The sequence below is a fragment of the Jaculus jaculus genome, chromosome 9 (genome assembly GCF_020740685.1).
Source record: "Jaculus jaculus isolate mJacJac1 chromosome 9, mJacJac1.mat.Y.cur, whole genome shotgun sequence".
NCBI classification, from domain to species: Eukaryota; Metazoa; Chordata; class Mammalia; order Rodentia; family Dipodidae; genus Jaculus; species Jaculus jaculus.
Genome location: NC_059110.1, coordinates 29,282,975 through 29,304,818, shown reverse-complemented (window position 1 = coordinate 29,304,818; position 21,844 = coordinate 29,282,975). Strand labels below are relative to the sequence as shown.

At 44.4% G+C, this 21,844-nt stretch overlaps 1 protein-coding gene across 2 annotated transcripts; it reads right to left on the bottom strand.

The window, feature by feature from the left end:
- Positions 1-1,465: 1,465 nt before the first annotated feature.
- Mtfr2 (mitochondrial fission regulator 2) lies at positions 1,466-21,497 on the bottom strand. Of its 2 annotated transcripts, none has more exons than XM_045159106.1 (8): positions 21,469-21,497; positions 20,979-21,079; positions 19,063-19,167; positions 18,326-18,438; positions 13,979-14,211; positions 10,358-10,727; positions 7,367-7,541; positions 1,466-2,095 (listed from the first exon to the last, which is right to left on the bottom strand). In XM_045159106.1, exons 2-8 carry the CDS (start codon positions 21,039-21,041, stop codon positions 2,090-2,092), a joined length of 1,065 nt encoding a protein of 354 aa, XP_045015041.1. In that variant the 5' UTR covers positions 21,042-21,079; positions 21,469-21,497; the 3' UTR covers positions 1,466-2,089. The 2 variants fall into 2 exon arrangements, with proteins under 2 accessions (XP_045015041.1, XP_045015040.1); XM_045159105.1 differs by having other exon boundaries at positions 21,295-21,495.
- Positions 21,498-21,844: the final 347 nt, after the last annotated feature.

Below are 21,844 nucleotides of genomic sequence, written 5' to 3'. Positions count from 1 at the left end.
GAAAGAGGAGGTGAAAGGAAGAAGGAAAGAAAGAGGAGGGGAAAGGAGAAGAGAGGGAAGGGGAAGGAAAGGAAGAGCCGGGTATGATGGTGCACACCTTTAATCCCAGCACTCGGGAGGCAGAGGTAGGAGAACTGCCCATGAGTTCGAGGCCACCCTGAGATGAGATGGGCTAGAGTGAGACCCCACCTTGAAAAACCAAAGGGGGGAAAAGGAAGGAAGGAAGGAAAGAGAAACCCTCTCACACTACGGCATTTAGAAAACAGGACAAGCTGGACTTTCCTATCTGTCGAAATGAGTGGGTACCGAGTCCACTGACATGAATATCTATCATCATGGCTGTTGTCTAGGCTAAAGCATGTAAAGAAACATGCAAAATCCCCCTATCACATGAGCACGTGTGGCACTGGAAATGTGGTTAAAAGCCTATGGCTGGAGAAGTCTTAGGTCCCAGGGGGAAACTACTACTGTTGATTTGCTAAATGGACATGCTGTACACATCAAATGGTCTTCCACATATTTGTGCCCTTCTCTGCTTGGGTCAAAAGGCTTTTTCCAGGCTGGAGAGATGGCTTAGCGGTTAAGGTGCTTGCCTGCAAATCCAAAGGATCCAGGTTTGATCCCCCAGGACCTCCACATAAGCCAACTGTACAAGGTGGCGTATGCACCTGGAGTTCATTTACAGCAGCTGATGGCCCTGGCATGCCCATTCTCTCTGCCTGCCTCTTACACACACACACACACACACACGTGTTTTCCAACGAGTGGTAGTCCATGCAGACTCCTAACCAGTTAAAGTGCTGAGAATAACTGACTGCTCCCTAAGGAGCCATTGGAGTCAATGGTTAAAGTCTGGGAATGGGGAGACATTTTCTTCAGCCTTATATAGCCTATGCTGAGGTAAACAACATTCTACCCAGGTTCATGCAACCAACTCTAGTTAAACTCACTGGTTCAATAAATATCTAAAAGCAGAAGGTGGTCTGAAAAGGGATTCAGCAGGAGTGGGAGAGGAAAACAGGGAAGGAACTGTGGCCAAAACGTATATATGTATGAAATTTGTTTAAAAACATTAGCATATGGCCAAAGAGATATAAAATAACACTGCAAATTATGTCTCATTTGTATGACCCAAGAAATGATTTATAGAAATTCCTCTCACAACAAAATGTCAGGCTTAAGGGCTGGAGGGATGGCTTAGCGGTTAGGGCATTTGCCTGCAAAACAAAAGGACCCGGGTTCGATTCCCCAGGACCCACATTAGCCAGATGTACAAGGGGGTGCACACATCTAGAGTTGGTTTGCAGTGGTTGGAGGTCCTGGCATGCCCATTTTCTCTCTTCCCCCTCTGTCAAATAAATAAATACATAAAACTTTAAAATGTCAGACTTAAGACTTCATGAAACAGTGAGAAAGCAGTTGAATTGTTACAAAATGCCAAGTTAAAAAGATATTTATTGCACCATCTATTTACAAAGGAACAGAGGCTATACCTAATAAGGAAGGAAGGAATCAAATGTCAGGCATATACATTTACATAGCAAGTATGGACAAAAATTATCAAGAAGATTGCACTATTTGTAGCACTTAACAATCAAAATCAGTTTCTAAGAATAATTTACCTTGGGAAGTTTTAGAAAGATTAAAATTATAGCTGCCTTAATGAAAACTATCATTTTATCTTCTGAAAAGCTCCAACTTGCTGAAGGCCACATAAACCAGATCATTGCTGACTTTAAAAAGATTAAGTACAGATCACCTGGGAAGTCCCACTTGCTTAGTAAGATCACTCAAGTACACACTGTCTTCAGGAGCACCAACAAATGAAGAAAAACAGGCGTGAAGCCTGTTTTCTTCAGCAGCAGTAACCACCGGATCTCCCAAAGCCAGAGACAATATTCTTCAGGGCTGTCCGTAGCTGAGCACTGGCAGACCTGCTTCCCTGAAGAGCAGTGAAAGATGTAACAGGGCGTCTGGATCTTTCCTTCCAAGTCTAGACACAACTTGTGTTGCTGAACCCTTCCTTGGTCAAATGCTTTTGATGAGTTCTTCCTTTAGATCACTGTCTTTCTGAAGAGGAAAGGTGATGTCAAAACTGAAACAAAACAAATGTTTAAAACAAATATTATTCATATTTTTGTAAAAAGGAAAATGGCAAGACAAAAATGAAATGACCCAGCTGGGCGTGGTGGTACACGCCTTTAATCCCAGCACTTGGGAGGCAGAAGTAGGAGGATCACCGATAGTTCGAGGCCGCCCTGAGACTACATAGTGAATTCCAGGTCAGCCTGAGCTAGAGTGAAACCCTACCTTGAAAACCTAAATTAAAAAAAAAAAAAATGAAGCTGGGCGTGGTGACGCATGCCGTTAATCCCAGCACTCGGGAGGCAGAGGTAGGAGGATCGCCGTGAGTTCGAGGCCACCCTAAGACTATAGAGTGAATTCCAGGTCAGCCTGGACCAGAGTGGACTCTACCTCAAAAAAAACAAAAAAGAAATGAAATGACCCTTTGAGGTTCAATTTATTCAACAATAAGTCGTAATTGGAGAATCTGCTATGTCCAGCTCTGTGCTCAAGATTGAGGACACAAGTGAACAAAGACACTCAGAACACACCAGGCTGTAGAACGACAAGGAAAGACACAGGGAATTAACCGATGAGAAACGGTTTGTCTCATGGTTGCCAAGCCACTGAGGAGAGGCTCCGGCAAGGGAACAGATTACAGCAGATCAAGACGCATTGCCTCACGGGCCAGGAAGAGGCCCACACGTGCTTTCAAGCACCTGCGCATCTCCTAACAGCAGCACTCTGGACAAGCCTTTCACCACATGAACCTTTAGGAGACAGCAATCACCCAACCATAGCAGAACGAGGTCTAGTGACCTAGTGTGGTTCCCCATGTCCAGCCTGAAAGGAGGTGCTATTAAAATATATAAAAGGAGATGATGCCTCTCTTAAAATGTTCACAGTTAGAAAGTGCATACAAGCCAGGCATGGTGGCCCACGCCTTTAATCCCAGCACTCGGGAGGCAGAGATAGGAGGATTGCCGTAAGTTCGAGGCCACCCTGAGACAACATAGTGAATTCCAGGTCAGCCTGAGCTAGAGAGTGAGACCCTACCTCGAAAAACAAAAAAAAAGAAAAAAGAAAAAGTACATACAGACACAGGAACAAACATCAAACACCACTTCCACTGACTCATTGCCACTGGGAAATAGTGTGTTCCACCTGTTCTCAGATATCTGAGTGTTTCAAACACCCTAGAATTTACTAAACCAAGGTCTAGTCTCTGCTTTGCTCTGTAGCCATGGGACTGTGGTTATTATGCAGTTTCTTTTCCTCAAATGTAAAACAAATAATATTTACCTTTTTTTTGTTTTGGCCTTTTATTATTGTTTAGGATATTGCTATAAAGATTAAACAGTCATCCAGCTACATCCACAGAGGATTTATTCCATGACTCCCACAAATATCAAAAGCCACGGATGTCAAGTCCTTCATATGAAATTGCATGATATTTACAGACAATCTACGTACATTCTCCTTTATGCTTTAATTATCTCTAGATCACTTAATTCACTGTAAATGCTCTGTAAATAACTGTCATGTTATACTGATTAAGGAAAATGGCAAGAAAAATGTCTACGTGCTCAGTATAAATCTGCAGGCATCTGTTGTTTGTCTGCTTGTTTTTCAAATATTCCCATCCATAGTAGTTCAAATTCAGGAGCAAAATGCACGGATATGGAGGGCCACATTTACTTTGCAAATTAAAGTGCTACACAAATATGAGAATTAAGGATTTAACACATATTTACATTTTGTAAATATTTATTTGCAAGCACAGAGAGAGAGAACAGACACACCACGGCCTCTTCCTGCTGCAAATGAACTCCAAATGCAAGAGCCACTTTGTGCATCTGGCTTTATGTGGGCGCTGGGGAATGAAACCCAGTCTGACAGGCTTTGCAAGCAAGCACCTTTAACCCTTAACAGCTGAGCCATCTCCTCAGCCCATTCATTTACATTTTTAGTGGTCATAATTCAGGAGTGAACTACATATTCTTTTGCTTTTTTTAAATTGTATTTTTTGGAAGGAGGAGGACTGGGGAGGAACTGTTTGTTGTATAGTACTGGGGATTGAACCAGGACTTCATGCATGCTTAGGCAAGCACACTACCACTGTGCTGAGCTGTATCCCCAGACCTGCCTTTTTTAAAGAGTGTTATTTCCTAGAGCCAGGCGTGGTGGCGCACGCCTTTAATCCTAGCACTCGGGAGGCAGAGGTAGGAGGATCTCTGTGAGTTCGAGGCCACCCTGAGACTACATAGTGAATTCCAGGTCAGCCAGAGCCAGAGTGAGACCCTACCTTGAAAAACCAAAAAATAAAAATAAATAAATAAATAAATAAAAAAGAGTGTTATTTCCTGAATCAACATATTAGGCATAAGATACGGGACACACACACAGTATCCCCGTAATACGTAACAACCCCCCACTACACACACACCTCCTGCTCTATCGTTCAAGCTCCCTCTCTGCTACGCAACACTCCACACTGCTGCCCGCCTAACTTGTCCCTCCACGATCTCAAATGAACTGTGATAAACACTCCCCAAACACAGTTCCTTTCAGGCAGCCAGTAAGTATCGCCTTTAGAGATAACTATAGTCCTGTTTTTGTATTTTAAAGCAGGGTTCCATTCAACTGAAAAGTCCAAAAGTCCTTATATTTGATGTTATAAACAAACTGGTGTGTTCCCATGCAGTATGGTTGGGCTGGATCTACTGCACAGCTGTCCTGGACCACCTGGTTCATGCTACAGACAGCAACATCGACTTAGCATCTGTTAAAGACAAATCATTATAAACTTATGTATTTCTATTTTTCAAACAAGCCTTTTATATCCTAGTAAACTAAGTGAACATGAAAAACTGACAAGAATACAAAGACCAACAGCATTAAAAAAGACTGCATAGGCCTAGAGGGATGGCTTAGCAGTCAAGAGCTTGCCTGTGAAGCCTGAGGATCCCGGTTCGAGGCTTGATTCCCCAGGACCCACGTTAGCCAGATGCACAAGGGGACACATGCATCTGTGGAGTTTATGTGCAGTGGCTGGAGGCTCTGGCACACCCATTCTTTTTCTCTCTCTCTCTCTCTCTGCCTCTTTCTCTCTGTCTGTCGCTCTCAAATAAATAAATAAGTTTTTTAAAAAAGACTGCATAGACTGAAGAGATGGTTTGGTGGTTAAAGGTGCATGCTTGCAAAGCTTGCCAGGCCTGGGTTCAATTCCCCAGTACTCACAAAAAAGCCAGATGGACAATGTGGCACAAGTATCTACAGTGTGTTTGCAGGGGCAAGAGGCCCTGGCATGCCCATTCTCTGTGTGGTCAGCCTCCATCAATCTCACTCCCAAATAAATCAATAAATAATTTTTTTAATTTAAAAAAAGGAAAAACAATTTATAGGACTAGGGAGAAGGCTCAGCGGTTAAAGGTGCTTGCTTGCCCGAATGGTTTTGATTCCTCCAGTCCACACATAAAGCCAGATGCAAAGTGGCACATGCTACAGAGTTCATGTGCAGTGGCAAGAGGGCCTGCACACCCATATACTCACTCACACATTCTCTCCTTTTCTTTCTCACAAATAAAATAAAAATTGTTTGAGGGCTGGAGACATGGCTTAGCGGTTAAGCGCTTGCCTGTGAAGCCTAAGGACCCCGGTTCGAGGCTCGGTTCCCCAGGTCCCACGTTAGCCAGATGCACAAGGGGGCGCACGCATCTGGAGTTCGTTTGCAGAGGCTGGAAGCCCTGGCGCGCCCATTCTCTCTCTCTCCCCCTCTACCTGTCTTTCTCTCTGTGTCTGTCGCTCTCAAATAAATAAATAAATAAAATTGTTTGAAAGAAAAAAAGGAAGGGAAGGAGGGAGGGAGGGAGTCTGTCATGTGACTCATGCCTAGAATGCCAGCCCTTGGAAAACTAAGGCAGGAGGATTTTCAAGTTCCAGGCCAGCTTGGGACACAGGGTGAGACCATACCTCAAAAACTATGACTACATAGTGAGCTGTTGGCCAGGAAGACCCGTGAGGTTCCCAAAACAATGTAGGCCATTGCCAACACACTTGATTACCTGCCAAAGCTAAAAGATAAGACCCTATTGCTGAAGACACCACAGGCTATGGTCACAGAACATCAAATTACCATGCTGGAACCAAAAGGGAAATAAGCTCCCTCCTGGCTAGACCCATCATGCTGGAAGAAAACAGTCGCTGACAGCAGAGGACCCTGCAGACCAAGAGACCCATCGGTAAGACAAGAAGATCACCGACTGCCAACAAGACTCACCACCTCTTCTGCACCTGCCAGGGCCCAGGAGGAGCTCCAGCAGAAGCAGCGCCATGAACACTGCCCTTACTGCTAACCTGACAACCGGCTCCAGGGTGATGGTGGCAGACACAGTGATCAAGGACAACCTATCAAAGCAGAAATCCAGAAGCTACAAAGAACTCAACACTTGCCAGGTGAGGTGGCGCATGCCTTTAATCCCAGCAGAGGTAAGAGGATTGTGGTGAGTTCAAGCCCACCCTGAGTCTACAACCTGGACTAGGGCAAGACCCTAACTTTAAAAAAAAAAGAAGTAGCCAACACTAAATGAGGCCTGCCATGTCTCAGGGAATGTTGCAGCAAGAGGGGCGGAAGACTGGAAGAGCACAGGGTGGGTGGGAACACCCTGAAGCACGGTTCCCCCGCTATCCCACTGGGACGGACTGAGGCCTTCATGACCCACAGTAAATCCCATAACCCCACAGAGGAGGCCCCCAGGGAAGAAGGAACAGGGACAGGGAATAAAAGAGTACAATCTAGTAATAAATAAATAAATAAATAGGACTGGAGAGATGGCTTAGCAGTTAAGCATTTGCCTGCAAAGCCAAAGGACCCAGGCTCAATTCCCCAGGACCCACATAAGCCAGATGTGCAAGGTGGTACATGCGTCTGGAGTTCATTTGCAGCAGCTGAAAGCCCTGGTGTGCCCAACCTCTCTCTATCTGTCTCTTCCTCTCTCTCTCTCTTAATAAATACAACTAGCCAAGCATGCTGGCACATACCTTTAATCCCAGCACTTGGGAGGCAGAGGTAGGAGGATTACTGTGAGTTCAAGGCCAGCCTGAGACTCCATAGTGAATTCCAGGCCAGCCTGGGCTAGAGTGAGACCCTACCACAAAAAAACAAAACTAAAAACAACTACTACTGTTAATTATGAAATACACGAAAAGCCATGTATGAGCCACCTGAACTCCTCAAGCTAGATACACAGCTCAGTGGTAAAGCACACGCCTGAAAGACCCTGCCAGTCACACAGTAACTCACCCTTGAGGTCTCTGGACTAGAAAAAGGGGAAGACTCCCAAGACTGGCTTTCTTTGTCAAAGGACTCATCTTCTTGAGAAGCAAACTTCTGCTTAAGCGCCTGCGATATTAAAGACACTGGGTCCCAGTCAGAACTTGGCCTTTTTCTTCTGTGAATGGGTCTACCACCAGGTGATCTATGGAAGGAAGGAGACTGAATACATTAAAGCTCTGACACTATTTTAGTTCTTTGACGACAAGCATAATATACAAGCTAATTAGTCTTCAGAGATTTTTGCTTTAAGGAAACTAGAGGGCACCATGAATTCAAAACCAGATAACCAAGAAATTAGGCTGACGAGATGGCTCAGCAGCTAAAAGAACTTGCTTGCAAAGCCTGCTAAACTCGAGTACTCAGCACCCACATAAAATGCAAAAAGTGGTGCATGCGTCTAGCATCCATTTGCAGTGGCACACCCATACCACATAAATACAAACGCACAATTTTTTTTCTTTTTCTTTTTCTTAATTTACTTGTTAGAGACAGAGAAGGAGAGTGAGAATGGGCACACCAGGGCTCTAGCCATTGCAAACAAACTCCAGATGCATGTGCCACCATGTGCATCTGGCTTACACGGGACCTAGAGAATCGAACCTAGGTCCTTAGTCTTCACAGGCATATGCCTTAACTGCTAAGCCATCTCTCCAGCCCTTAGATTTTATTTGTCCATTTTTTTATTTACAAAACTTTTTTTTTATTAAAGAGAAAGGGCTGGAGAGATGGTTTAGAGGTTAAGGTGATTGCTTGCAAAGTCTGCCACCCCACGTTCAATGACCAGTACCCACATAAAGCCAGATGCATAAAGTGAGTTCACTTGCAGCAGCTGGAGGCCTTGGCGTGTCCCCTCTCTCTCTCTCTCTCTCTGTTCCCTATCTCTCTGCTAGCAAATAACATATATAATTTTTTTAAGAGAAAGAAATCATGTGGGTTGGGGCCTTCCTGCAGTCTGGTTAGGACTTAGGATTTCTTACTATAAACATGCAGAAACCCTCAACAGTCTCTCACTCTTCAGCCATGGTGGGCCTGGAACTTACTATGTAGGAGCAATCTACCTACCTCTACCTCCCAAATGCTAGGACTATAAATGAGTATGTGCCAACATACTCAGCACCAGGAGCAAGAAGATTTAGATAAATAATCAAGAATTTCTCAACTACATTTCATAAAAAGCAAATCACTATGGGGATGGCTCAGTGGTAGAGGTGCAGGCAAAGCCAGCTAGTTTGGATTTAATTCCCCAGCACCCACATAAAGCCAGACACAAAAATGGAGCATGTTTCTGACATTCATTTGCAAGAGACTCTAGTGTGACCACATACACACACACACACCCCTTAAAAAAGAACATTAGCCAGGTATAGTGGCATATGCCTTTAATTCCATCACTCAGGAGGCAGAAATAGGAGGGTCACTGTGAGTTTGAGGCCAGCCTAAGACTACGTAGTGAATTCCAGGTCAGCCTGGGCTACAGTGAAACCCTACCTCAAAAAAACAAGAAATAAAAAACATAAATGAAAACATAAAAACCAGAGCTGGGCATGGTGGTACAGGCCTTTAATCCCAGCACTCGGGAGGCAGAGGTAGGAGGATCACCGTGAGCGAGGCCACCTTAAGACTACATAGTGCATTCCAGGTCAGCCTGGGCTAGAGTGAGATGCTAGCTCAAAAATAAATAAATAAATAATAAAATAAAAACCATTAGGCTGTTTATTCCTCTCATCATTAATTCATGCCTCCATCGTGCTGCTCAAAAGAGCACACAATTCAAAACTTATGGATGGTTTCTGAAACTGTCCTTTAATATTTCCACATTGCAGCTGACCATACATAATTGTCCCCAGAGAAAGCAAAACTGTTGCTACTGGGAAGTATTATATTCCTTATCTTCAACAAAAAGTATAATATATCAAAAATAGCAAAAGGGGGCTGGATAATTGGCTCAGTGTTAAGGCACTTGCCTGGGAAGCTTAAGGTCTCAGGTTCAATTTTCCAGTACCCACATAAGCCAGATGTACAAGTCGTGGGAGACCCTGGCACACCTGTTCTCTATCTGCACCCCCCCTTCTCAAATAAAGACAACTTGCTTTAAAAAAAAAAATAGTAATGGGGCTGGGTGGATAAGACACCTGACTGCTAAGCCAAAAGATCCAGGTTTATCTCCCCAGAACACACTTAAGCCAGATGCACATGGTGGTGCATGCATTTGGAATTCATTTGTACTAGCTACAGCCCTAGTGTGCCTCCTCTCAGATAAATAAATGAAATGAAGACTAGCAAATATGATATGACAAAATTATCAAGAACTGAAAGTGGGGCTGGAGAGACTGCTTAGTGGTTAGGCACTTAGCCTGCAAAGCCTAAGGACCCAGGTTCAATTACCCAGTACTCATGTAAGCCAAGGTGGTGCATGTGTCTGGAGTTCATTTGCAGTGTCTCGAGGTCCCGGCATACCCATTCTCTATCTGACTCTCTCTCTTAAATAAGTAAAATATTTTTAAAACATTTTTAAAGAAATTGGAAATTATCTCTGGGAAGGGATTCTGATGAGGAGGAATAATAAATAAGATGTATAAGTCAACTATCACAAATATCTCTTTTAAAACAGGATTAACAAAATTTCAGTTCCTTTCCCAATTTCCTAGTGTGTGTGCACATGTATGGGGGGGGGGGGCGGTGTCTATGGAGGCAAGGGCTTCTCTATTGTCCTTCCACCTTATTTCCTTGAGAGAGACTTTCTTGCTAACCCTGGAGCTGTTTTTCTGCTAGACTCGCTAGCCAGTGAGTCACAGCAATCCCATCTCCACCTCACTCAATGCTAGGGTTTCAGGCATATGTGGCCACACTTGGGTTTTTATGTTTTTATTTTATGGGGATCAAATTCAGGTCCTCGTGCTTATATAGTAAATACTCTTAACCACCGAGCTACTCTTTTTCAAAGTTTTGACAACATACCTTTCAACAGCACGAAGCTTAACCTTATTCATGTCCTTTAGAACATCCAACATGTTCGGAACAGCATTATTTCTCTGGCTTTTTGAATGATGACCACAAATGTTCTTTCTAGCATCCGAGTGTTGCTCTTTCATTTCAGTTGCTGGATTATCTAAGCCACCACTATTAGTAGACCTTCGTAGTGTGGGAGGAAAACACTGAGGCTGGACAGAAGAGAACTGAAGAGGAAGCGGCGGTGGTGGTGGTGGTGGCAGAGGAGGAGAAGGAAGCTTCGAACTTGGAAAGTGATCTGGTTCCACAATCAGCTTACCAGTCCCCGACGACAGAAATCGTCCCACACCACTAGGTTGCTCATTCATGTCAATGAAGCCTAAAAACAAAGAAGTCTATTGAAAACTCATTCCAAATTCTAACCTAACACTACTGAGAATCAAAGCAAGAACTCTATAATGCTGCTAAGCTCGTGCTATGGTGGCCAGGAAAGAAAATCAACCCCATCTGCTCAGTGATTCTCTAAGATTCTCTATCTGAATTTTTGTTTGTTTGGTTGGTTGATTGGTTTTGTTTTGTTTTTTGAGGTAGGGTCTCATTCTAGTCCAGGCAAACCTGGAATTAGTCTCAGAGTGGCCTCAAACTCACAGAGATCCACCTACTTCTGCCTCCCAAGTGCTGGGATTACAGGTGTGTGCCACCACACCCAGCCCTGAATTTTTAAATTATTTTTATTTATTTATTTGAAAGTGACAGAGAGATAAAGAGGCAGATAGAGACAGAGAGAATGGGCGCGCCAGGGCTTCCAGTCACTGCAAACGAACTCCAGAAGCGTGCGCCCCCTTGTGCATCTGGCAAACGTGGGTCCTGGGAAATCGAGCCTCAAACTGGGGTCCTTAGGCTTCACAGGCAAGCACTTAAACGCTAAGCCATCTCTCCAGCCCGAGCCCTGAATTTTTATTTACTTATTTAGTTGCAAGCAGAGAGAGAGAGAGAAAGAAAGAGAATAGGTGTGCCAGAGCCTGTAGAGGCTGTAAACAAACTCCAGACTTTGTGCAACTGAACCTAGGTTCTTAAGACTTTGCAGGCAGACACCTTAATCACTGAGCCCTCTCTCCAGCCCCTAATCTGAATTTTTAAGTCATCTCTAGACAACTGCTCTACCACTGATCTATACTCCTCTGCTTGAAGCTCTTCCCTAATCCAACTAGGCCATATCAGGGTATATCCTAAAAGATGCATTATTTTCTAATGTCCAAATCTGTTGCTCCTTTTTGCTTGTTTATATGTACGATGTGAGTGTGTCGACGTGCCCTTGCAGTCCTCCACGGCTACACCCAGCTGTTTAAGTGAGAGATGGAGATTTGAACTCTGGAAGTTTCAGGCCCACTCAAACCCTCATGCTTGGGCAGGAAGCACAAGGAACCACTAAGCCATCTCTCCAGCCCAAAAGCTGCTCTTTTCAAAAATTTGAGAGAAAAGAGTGTTTGTGTATGTGAGAGAAAGAGAACATATGTTTGCCAGGGCATCTAGCCACTGAAAATGAACTGCAGATGCATGTGTCACTTTGTGCATGTGGCTTTACATGGATAAAGGGGAATGGAACCCAGGCTGTCAGGCTTTGCAAGCAAGCACCTTTAACCACTGAGTCATCTTCCCAACCCCCTAAAAACTGCCTTTTAACCATAAAATAGTTTTCCAGTAAATCATATATAATCTAAACATTATCCATTTTTACTTATTCATTAGCATGTGTGTGCATGCCTGAGTGTTTCTGCGTGTCAGCACACTAGGGTCTCCTGCTGCTGCAAACACACACCAGATGTTTGCACCACTTTTTGTCTCTGGCTTTTACATGGATGCCAGGGAATAGAACCCAGGCCATCAGGCTTGCAAGAAGCATCTTAACCACTGAGCAATCTTCCCAGCCCTTGTTATCCATGCTTAAAATCAAAAACCAACTGGGAGAAGTGGCTCATATCTTTAATACTAGCACTTGGGAAGCTAAAGTAGGAGGATCACCATGAGTTGAGGACACCCTGACACTACATAGTGAGTTCCAAGTCAGCCTGGGCTAGAGTGAGACCCTACCTCAAAAACCCAACAACAACCAGAAAAAAAACCTTATCAACAGAGGCTGGAGCAATGGCTCAGCAATTAAAAGGTGCTGGCTTGCAAAGCCTGAAGGCCCAGGTTCAATCCTCCAGTACCCACGTAAAGCCAGATACACAAAGTGGTGCATGCATCTGGAGTTCATTTTCAATGGCAGGAGGCCCTGACATGCTGATACTCACTCACTCTTTACCTCACTGTTGCTCTCAATCTCTCTCAAATAAACAATTTTTTTAAACTATAATTAAGCTGGGCTGGAGAGATGGCTTAGCGGTTAAGCGCTTGCCTGTGAAGCCTAAGGACCCCGGTTCAAGGCTCGATTCCCCAGGACCCACATTAGCCAGATGAACAAGGGGGCGCACACATCTGGAGTTCATTTGCAGTGGCTGGAAGCCCTGGCACGCCCATTCTCTCTCTCTCTCTTCCCCTCTCTTTCTCTGTCCGTCTGTCGCTCTCAAACAAACAACAAAAAGATTTTAAAAACCTATAATTAAGCTGTGAGTAGTGATGCATACCTTTAACTCCAGCACTTGGGAGGCAGAGGTAGGAGGATCACCATGAGTTCAAGGCCACCGAGTGAATTCCAGGTCAGCCTGGGCTAGAGTGAGACCCTACCTCAAAAAACAAAAGCAAAAACCAACAAACAGAAAACTTATAATTAGACTGGGCATGGTGGCACATGCCTTTAATCCCAGCACTCGGGAGACAAAAGTAGGAGGAGCACCATGAATTCTAGGCCACCCTGACACTACATAGTGAATATTCCAGGTCAGCCTGAGCTAGAATGAAACTACCTCAAAAAATTTTAAAAATTAAAAAAAAAAACAAAACTTATAATTAGAAACACTAAAACTCAAACCAGGTGTGGTATGTGCCTTTGATCCCAGCACTCAGGAAACAGAGGTAGGAAGACTGCCATGAGTTCCAGGCTAGCCTGGGCTACAGAGAGACCCTACCTCTCTGCATTTCCCCTTCCCTCATCCATTCATTTTTGAAACAAAGTCTCAGTCTACAGTCAAGGCTGCCTTAACACTCACTACTGCAGCTCAAGCAGGCCTTGAATGTGTGGTCACCCTCCTGTCTCAGCCTTCTCAAAACTGATACTACGCATGAGCCACTGTACTATGCCAGACTTCCAATCTTTGCTGAAGAACTAGAAACTAGCTTACTTAAAAGATGTGACACTTTTTAACACATATAATTGTCACTGGTACAGAGGGCTCCTCACACCACAGCCATTCTTTTCACTACATCTTGATTTACTCCGTATAAACATCAGACATGATAACCTTATATGCCAATTATCCTTTTATGTTGCTTTTAGTGTCTTCCACAGTTCTTACTCTGAACTGTACTGATTTGCAGAGGTAGGAGGATCGCAGTGAGTTCAAGGCCACCCTGAGAGTACATAGTGAATTACAGGTCAGCCTGGGCCAGAGTGAGACCCTACCTCGAAAAACCTAAAAAAGAAGCAGATAAGTATGCCCTAGCTGGAACAAAACTCTTAATGCTGCGTACCAGATGCTGGGCTGCTCCGCAGTCCCTGCATTTTCACGATGGCAGCAATCTGAGACCGAAGCGAAGCGAGCTCATCTTCAAGGGCAGCTATTTTTTTAACTGCAGCTTCACTTACAGGCACATCATTTTTCATTGGTTTGTGCTGTCTTTCAGCAGGTGACAATGGATCCCAAACATGTGATGGGTGGAAAAGATCAATTTTTTCCTCTCCCCAATTTCTCCGTATGTTATTTCTGTGGGCAGAGAAAAGAAATCACAAGAGGAAAATGTTCAATGAAAAAAGAAGTAAGGAGCCAGGCGTGGTGGCACACATCTTTAATGCCAGCACTTGGGAGGCAGTGGTAGGAGGATCACCGTGAGTTCAAAGCCACCCTGAGACTATATAGTGAATTCCAGGTCAGCCTTGGCTAGAGGCCCTATCTCAAAAAAAAAAAAAAAAAAAAAAAAACTTCAGAAATGGTGATGTATGCCTTTAATCCTAGCACCTGGGAGGCTGAGGTAGGAGGATCACTGTGAGTTTGAGGCCACCCTGAGACTACACAGTGAATTTCAGATCTGTCTGGGCTAGAGCAAGACACTACCATAAAAAAAAAAAAAAAAAGGCATGGTGGCGCATGCCTTTAATCTCAGCACCCAGGAGGCAGAGGTAGGAGGATCGCTGTGATTTGGAGGCCACCCTGAGTCTACATAGTGAATTCCAGGAAAACCTGGGCTAAAGTGAGACCCTACCTCGAAAAACCAAAAAAAAAAGAAAAAGAAAAAGCAAAAAATAAGGGAAGGAGGAAGGCGGGGGTGGGGGGAGACAGAGGGAGAGAGGAGACAAGAAAAGAGGCTGAGGAGAAGGCCCAGTGGGCAAAGTGCTTGCTGCTCAAGCTGAAGTCAACTCTTGGGGCTTAATGCAAAGCCGGAATAGCCCAGTCAGCAAGCTCTTGGTTCAGTGAGAAACCCTATCTCAAAAATTTAAAGGGGAAGGGAACATAAGAGTATAACCAGATTGGAATGACCAATATGCAATATGTTCATACAATAAAGTTCTCACTTAAGCACACACCTTAAATCCCAGCACTCGGGAGACAGAGGTAGGAGGAATGCTGTGAGTTCCAGGCCGGCCTAAGATTACAAAGTGAATTCCAGATCAGCCTGAGTTACAGTGAGACCCTGCCTGTCACATATACCAATAAATAATAATTTATTTAATAATATTTAATAATTAATTTCTTAAACATGACTTTTTTGTTGTTGCTTTGTTTTGTTTTTTGAGGTAGGGTCTCACTTTAGCTCAGGCTGACCTGGAATTCACTATGTAGTCTCAGGCTGGCCTTCAACTCATGGCGATCCTCCCATCTCTACCTCCTGAGTGCTGGGATTAAAGGCGTGCGCCACCACGCCCTAGATAATATGTTTTTAAAAAAGAAATTCTAAGCCAGGTGTGGTGGCATACGCCTTTAATCCCAGCACTCGGGAGGCAGAGGAAGGAGAGTCACTGTGAGTTTGAGGCCAGCCTGGGAGTACATAGTGAATTCCAGGTCAGCTTGGGCTAGATCAAAACCTACCTGGAGGGGCTGGAGAGATGGCTTATCGGTTAAGGCATTGGCCTGCAAAACCAAAGGACCCTGGTTTGATTCCTCAGGACCCTCATAAGCCAGATGCACAAGGTAGCACATGTGTCTAGAGTTCATTCTCTCTGTCTCTTTCACTTTTTCTCTCTTATCACTCTCTCAAATAAACAAATTAAATATACATATTTAAAAAAAATACCCTACCTTAAAAAAACAGTAGAAAAAAAAAAGAAATTCTAAAGCCGAGCTTGGTGGTACAGCCTTTAATCTCAGCACTCAGAAGACAGAGATAGGAGAACTGTTGTAAATTCAAAGCCAGCCTGGGACTACAGAGTGAGTACCAGGTCAGCCTCGGCTACAGTGAGACCTAACTTCAAAAGGAAGAAAAAAAAATCCTAGGGATGGAAAGATGGTTCAATAGCTAAAGGCACGTTTATGCAATGCCTGTGATACAGGTTTGATTCCTTAGTACCAATGTAAAACTAGATGCATCTGGAGTTCCTATGCAGCAGCAAAAGGGGTAGACATATACTGTGTAGCTGTATTTTTCCTTGAAAATAAATAAAAAATATTTTTAAATAATAAGTTCTTAGGGTCGGAGAGATGGCTCAGTGGTTAAGGTGCTTGCCTACAAAACCAAAGGACCTAGGATTAATTCTGCAAAAGTGCTGTATCCATTTATAGCTGATTTGCAGTGGCTAGAGTCCAGGAGCACCCATATTCTCTCTCTCTAATAAATAAAATTTAAAACAAAATAATAAATTCTGCCATGCATGGTAGCACATACCTTTAACCCCAGCACTCGGGAGGCCAAGGCAGGATGATCGCTGTGAGTTTGAGGCCAGCCTGAGACTACATAGTGGATTCCAGGTTGGCCTGGGCTGGAGCAAGACCCTACTTTGAAAAAAAACAAAAATAAAAAAGAATAAATAAAAAAATAAAGTCAGGCATGGAGGCACACGCCTTTAATCCCAGCACTCGGGAAGCAGAGATAGGAGGATCGCCATGAGTTGAAGGCCAGCCTGAGACTCCATAGTGAATTCCAGGTCAGCCTGGGCTAGAGCAAAACCCTACCTCGAAAAACAAAAATTAAAAAAAAAAAAAAATCTACTTTAAGGTACTGAAAGGCCTTACTTTCAGAGTATTGTGAGTGGTCATTTTACAATGTCATATTTTAAAAATCAATACAGCAGTTTAACACATAATAAATTTAGCGAGAGTCTTTGACTAATTGTGATTTATAGTCTAGCTTAGAGCCGACATCTGAATAGCATAACACCTAAGTCAGCAGTTCCCACATTTGGAAATACAGCTCACCCATCAGTATTAATGGGGGTCTGGGGATGGGCCAGGAACCCTGCAGAGACCAAGCTCCAAGCATGTTCAAGTCTCTCTTATTAAATGGTACAGTAGGGGCTGGAGATATGGCACAGCAGTTGAAGGTGCTTGATTGCAAAGCCTGCAGGCCCATGTTCAATTCCCCATGTAAAGCCAAATGCTCAAAGTGGCACATGTGTCTGGAGTTTGTTTCCAGAGGTGGTTAAGCGCTTGCCTGTGAAGCCTAAGGACCAGGTTCGAGGCTCGGTTCCCCAGGACCCACGTTAGCCAGATGCACAAGGGGGCGCATGCATCTGGAGTTTGTTTGCAGTGGCTGGAGGCCCTGGCATGCCCATTCTCTCTCTCTCTCTCTCTGTCTGTCACTCTCAAATAAATAAATTAAAATAACATTTGTTTTTAAAGTACAGTATTTGCATTTAACCTCTGCATTCTCCTGTTACTTTAAGCCATCTCTGAAACACCTTTAGGTTACTTTAATCTTATAAATTCAGTGCAATACTTGTAATGCAGAAATTCAAGTTTTTGCTTTGGGGAAATTTCTGGATTTTTTTTTTTTCTTTTGAGGTAGGGTCTCACTTGAGCCCAGGCTGATCTGGAATTCACTCTGTAGTCTCAGGGTAGCCTTGAACTCACAGTGATCCTTCTACCTCAGCCTCCTGAGTGCTGGGATTGAAGGGATGTGCCACCACACCTAGTTTTTCAAGTATTCTGTATCCAAAATTATCTGAATTCATAAAATACAACCTATTCATACAGAGAGATGAATGTCTATTTAACACCATGTTTTGTACAGTTAAGGCCTGTGTAAATTTTGGCTAAATAGGTAGCATAAACCTAATATTTATTTTGTACAAATATAACTCAGAAAAAAAAATGAGCTGGACGTGGCAAGTCATACATATAATCCTAGCACTCAGGAAGCTGAGGTAGAAGGATCATCATCAATGTAAAGCCAGCTTGGGCTACAAAGTGAATTCCAGGACAGCCCAAGCTAGAATGAGACCCTACCTCAAAAAAAAAAAAAAAAAAAAAAAAAAGAAAGAAAGAAATAAAAAATATATATATTTTAAAGATAGCTGCAAGTATAATCACTGCATGTTGGGCCTGGTGTTAGTTTAAATGTGCACTAAGAAAACATGGCTAGGCCAGGCGTGGTAGCACACGAGTTAAATCCCAGAACACAGGAGGCTGAGGTATGAGCATCGCTGTGAGTTCAAGGCCAGTCTAAGACTATATAGTGAATTCCAGGTCAGCCAGAGCTAGAAGCAAGAGACCCTCCTTACCTCAAAAGAAAAGAAAAAAGGCTAAAAACACGAGAAACTAGCAGTAAACCAGGTGAGGAAGATGCAACGACACAGCACCTCACTAAGACAGAATATAAAAGCTCAATTGCTAGGAACAAACTTCAACACACTGTATCCCACTTCCCAAGGTAAGCATATGAAATTACCGACATCTGAGGGGACTGGCTTCTTCACCACCTGCCACACTCAAAACATCAGCAAAAGATGGAACCGTAGACTCACAATGATCAGACTCCACAGAGCTCAAGTGTGCGATCAACTAAAGGAATGGGAGGAAAAGAAAGTCAGAGCCCTGAAGGGAGTCAGAAGACACAGGCCTCATGCCACATTGCACTGAATCCATTAACAATGCAAAACAGAAAAGGGGGAAAGCAAACACTCAACAGCAGTGTTCCCTCATTAGAAAGAAAACATGCCAAGGAAAAGGCTAGTCTAGTCTAAGCAGGTGGTAATTCCCCCCCCCCCCCCCCCCCCCCCCCCCCCGTTAGTCTCATGTATCACAAAACCTAAGAAAAAGATGAAGCTGGGCGTGGTGGCGCACGCCTTTAATCCCAGCACTCAGGAGGCAGAGGTAGGCGGATCAACACGAGTTTGAGGTCAGCCTGAGACTACATAGTGAATTCCAGCGCAGCCTGAGCTAAAGTGAGACCCTCCCTACTTCCAAAAACCAAAAAAAGAAAGAAAAGATGATGGTTCAAAGATCCTCAGGTGCTCTCAGTACCTGCCAATCTGAATACGTGTTAAATGATTTGTTTCCAGGGGCAAAGTAAAGGTTCCTGGCTTGCAAAATGGGTTTCTTCCTTTGTCATTCGGTCCTATATGTTTAGAGTAACTTGGGCTATTTTATACACAGGGCTTAAACCATGTGTGGTGACTGACTTACCTCAAAATTAGGTCTACGGCAAGGTTCTAAAGGAAGCATTTTCCCAATAGCACGAATGATACTCCGAGTCGAGCCATAATCTTTATTTTTCCACGTGAGCAAAACCTACAAAGAAAGCTCTGATTAAGGGGCTGAGAAGATGTCTCAATGGCTCAAAGTACTCGCCTGCAAAGCCTGCCAGCCCAGGGTCAATTCCTTAGCGCCCACATAAAGCCAGATGCAAAATGGTACATCCATCATGCATTCACTCGCAGCAGTGAGAAGACTGTGGAACCCGCCCACAACCCCATACATGCGCACAAGCAAGTGCAAATAAATAAAATACATTTATATATGCATACACCCTAACTTTTCTTTTTCTTTTTTTTTTTTTTTTTTTTTTTTTTTGGTGTTCCGAGGTAGGGTCTTGCTCTAGCCCAGGCTGGCCTTGAACTCACAGAGATCCTCCTCCTACCTTGGCCTCCCAAGTGCTGTGAATAAAGGCATGCACCACTATACCTAGCCTAAATATCATTATATAACTAAGAAAAAAAAGAGACATAATGCAATAACATATAAGAAGACAGGGTCTTTTTTTTTTTGGTTTTTCGAGGTAGGGTCTCACTCTGGTCCAGGCTGACCTGGAATTAACGCTGTAGTCTCAGGGTGGCCTCGAACTCTCAGCGATCCTCCTACCTCTGCCTCCTGAGTGCTGGGATTAAAGACGTGCGCCACCACGCCCGGCCAGGGTCTTCTTATAGAATTAAGCTTCATTATTTATTTTGAAGAAAAGATTCAAATAAACATCATTCCAAAAAAAAAAACTTAAAAAAGCAAAGCACAGTGGCAACTGGACATGGTAGTTTACATTTGTAATCCCAGCATTCAGGAGGCAGAGACAGGATGATCTCAAGTTTAAGACCTGTTAGGGCTATACAACAGAGACAGCTCAAATACCTAAACACCTTGGGAAATTTTATTCAGAAAAATTACCTCCCCTCTCCTAGCTAAAATTTCTACCTTTTGACCCCAAAATCAAAAATTTCAGCTACCATGGGTGTCTTATAATCCCAGATACCAGGAGAGTGAGGTAGCACAATTACTTGAGCCCAGAAATTAAGACTAATCTGAGCAATTTTTAAGACTTTCTGGGGAGAGGAAAGATGTAATTGAAAAGCCTTGTAATTCGGGCTGGAGAGATGGCTTAGCGGTTAAGCGCTTGCCTGTGAAGCCTAAGGACCCCGGTTCGAGGCTCGGTTCACCAGGTCCCACGTTAGCCAGATGCACAAGGGGGCGCACGCGTCTGGAGTTCCTTTGCAGAGGCTGGAAGCCCTGGCGCGCCCATTCTCTCTCTCTCCCTCTATCTGTCTTTCTCTCTGTGTCTGTCGCTCTCAAACAAACAAATAAATAAATAAATAATATATATATATATATAAGGTGAAAGGAAGCCGAGTGTGGTGGCTCGCACCTTTAATCCCAGCACTTGGGAGACAGAGGTAGGAGGATTGCTGTGAGTTCCAGGCCAGCCTGGGGTAGAGACGCTACCTCAAAAACATAATAAACAAACACTTGATTCGAGTCTAAGTACATGCTGTACCAACTGGCATCATGTCTGCCAGCTCAGTCTCCATTAATATCTTCCATGCGATCCGCACTCATTCTCACTCTGTAGCAGAGGCAGGCCTTGAATTTCAGATCTTCCTGCCTCAGTTTCCCCAGTGGCTGGGATTACAGGCTTGCACCACCAGGTCCCTGCACAAATGACTTAATGAATTACATTCCACGCCTGTAATACCAGCACGCCGGAGTTGCAGACAAAAGGAATTCAAGACCAGTCTCCATTATATAGAATTTGACCTACATGAGGCCCTAGCTCAAAACAATACTGTGACTCCCATCCCAACCTCCAAGTGAAGACAGTAATAAAAGACAATTACCTGGTCTATGGGGACACCAAAGTAAGCCAGCATCTTTCTTAAAATATTCAGTATGAGAGACATGGATGTGGTGAATTCAAAGAAACATTGTCAGTAGGTACCTTAAGGAAAAAGTTTAGAAACTATTAACTCTGAACAAGTAACTACCACATAAATTGCAACCTTTCATTCCATATGACACCGTCCAGTGGTTTCTCCTGGCCAACTGTTCTGAAGAAAGCGAAAGAGAAAGGGGGGGGGGCGGTTGACAATAAAACTCTATCTCCTAAGACACATGAAAATCTTCCGAAGTGTGTGTCTGTGAAGGGGGTCTCACCAGGAGGGCGTGAGGTCAATCTGCGAGAGCAAAGCCGTTCAGAAGGGTGAGGGGTGCAGGCGCCCGTGGAAAGCAGGCAGGAGCCGGCTTTAAAAGACTTAAGAGAACGCAGGGATGTCACCCGTCCAAGATAAGGACAGAGGGTGCGACGGGAAACGCCACTTTGACACCCACCCTCCGACGCCCAGCCTCGTGCCACCCAGGGAGGGAGGGCGCCGCGCGGGCCGGGAGCTGCGGGAGCCGGTCGGCGGCGCTCGGGCTGCGAGTGGACGGGGCTCGCGGTGGCCGGGATAACAGCGGGAGGCAGCTCCGTCGCCTCCGTCGCCACCGCCGCCGCAGACCAGCGCTCCGCTTCCGCGTCCCGGGACGCAGATCAAACTCGGCGCGCCGCTGGACAAGGGCGAAGATCGCTCTTGCTGATTGGCTGACGGCTGGCGTCAGCTAATTGCGTCATTCGCGAGGCAGCCAATAGCAGCCATTGGACGCCGCACGCGCAGGAGGGTCGTCTAGGTTCCCGGGACTTGAGGACAGAGGGTTGTTAAGAGGGTAG

Excerpts from the sequence above, each read along its gene's own strand:
- Mtfr2 (XM_045159106.1), bottom strand. The coding sequence starts at position 21,041 with ATGTCTCTCATACTGAATATTTTAAGAAAGATGCTGGCTTACTTTGGT. Across the intron at positions 19,168-20,978 it reads TTGGTGTCCCCATAGACCAG|GTTTTGCTCACGTGGAAAAA; the intron begins GTAATTGTCTTT and ends CTTTCTTTGTAG. Across the intron at positions 14,212-18,325 it reads GCCAGTCCCCTCAGATGTCG|AAATAACATACGGAGAAATT; the intron begins GTAATTTCATAT and ends CTCTGCCCACAG.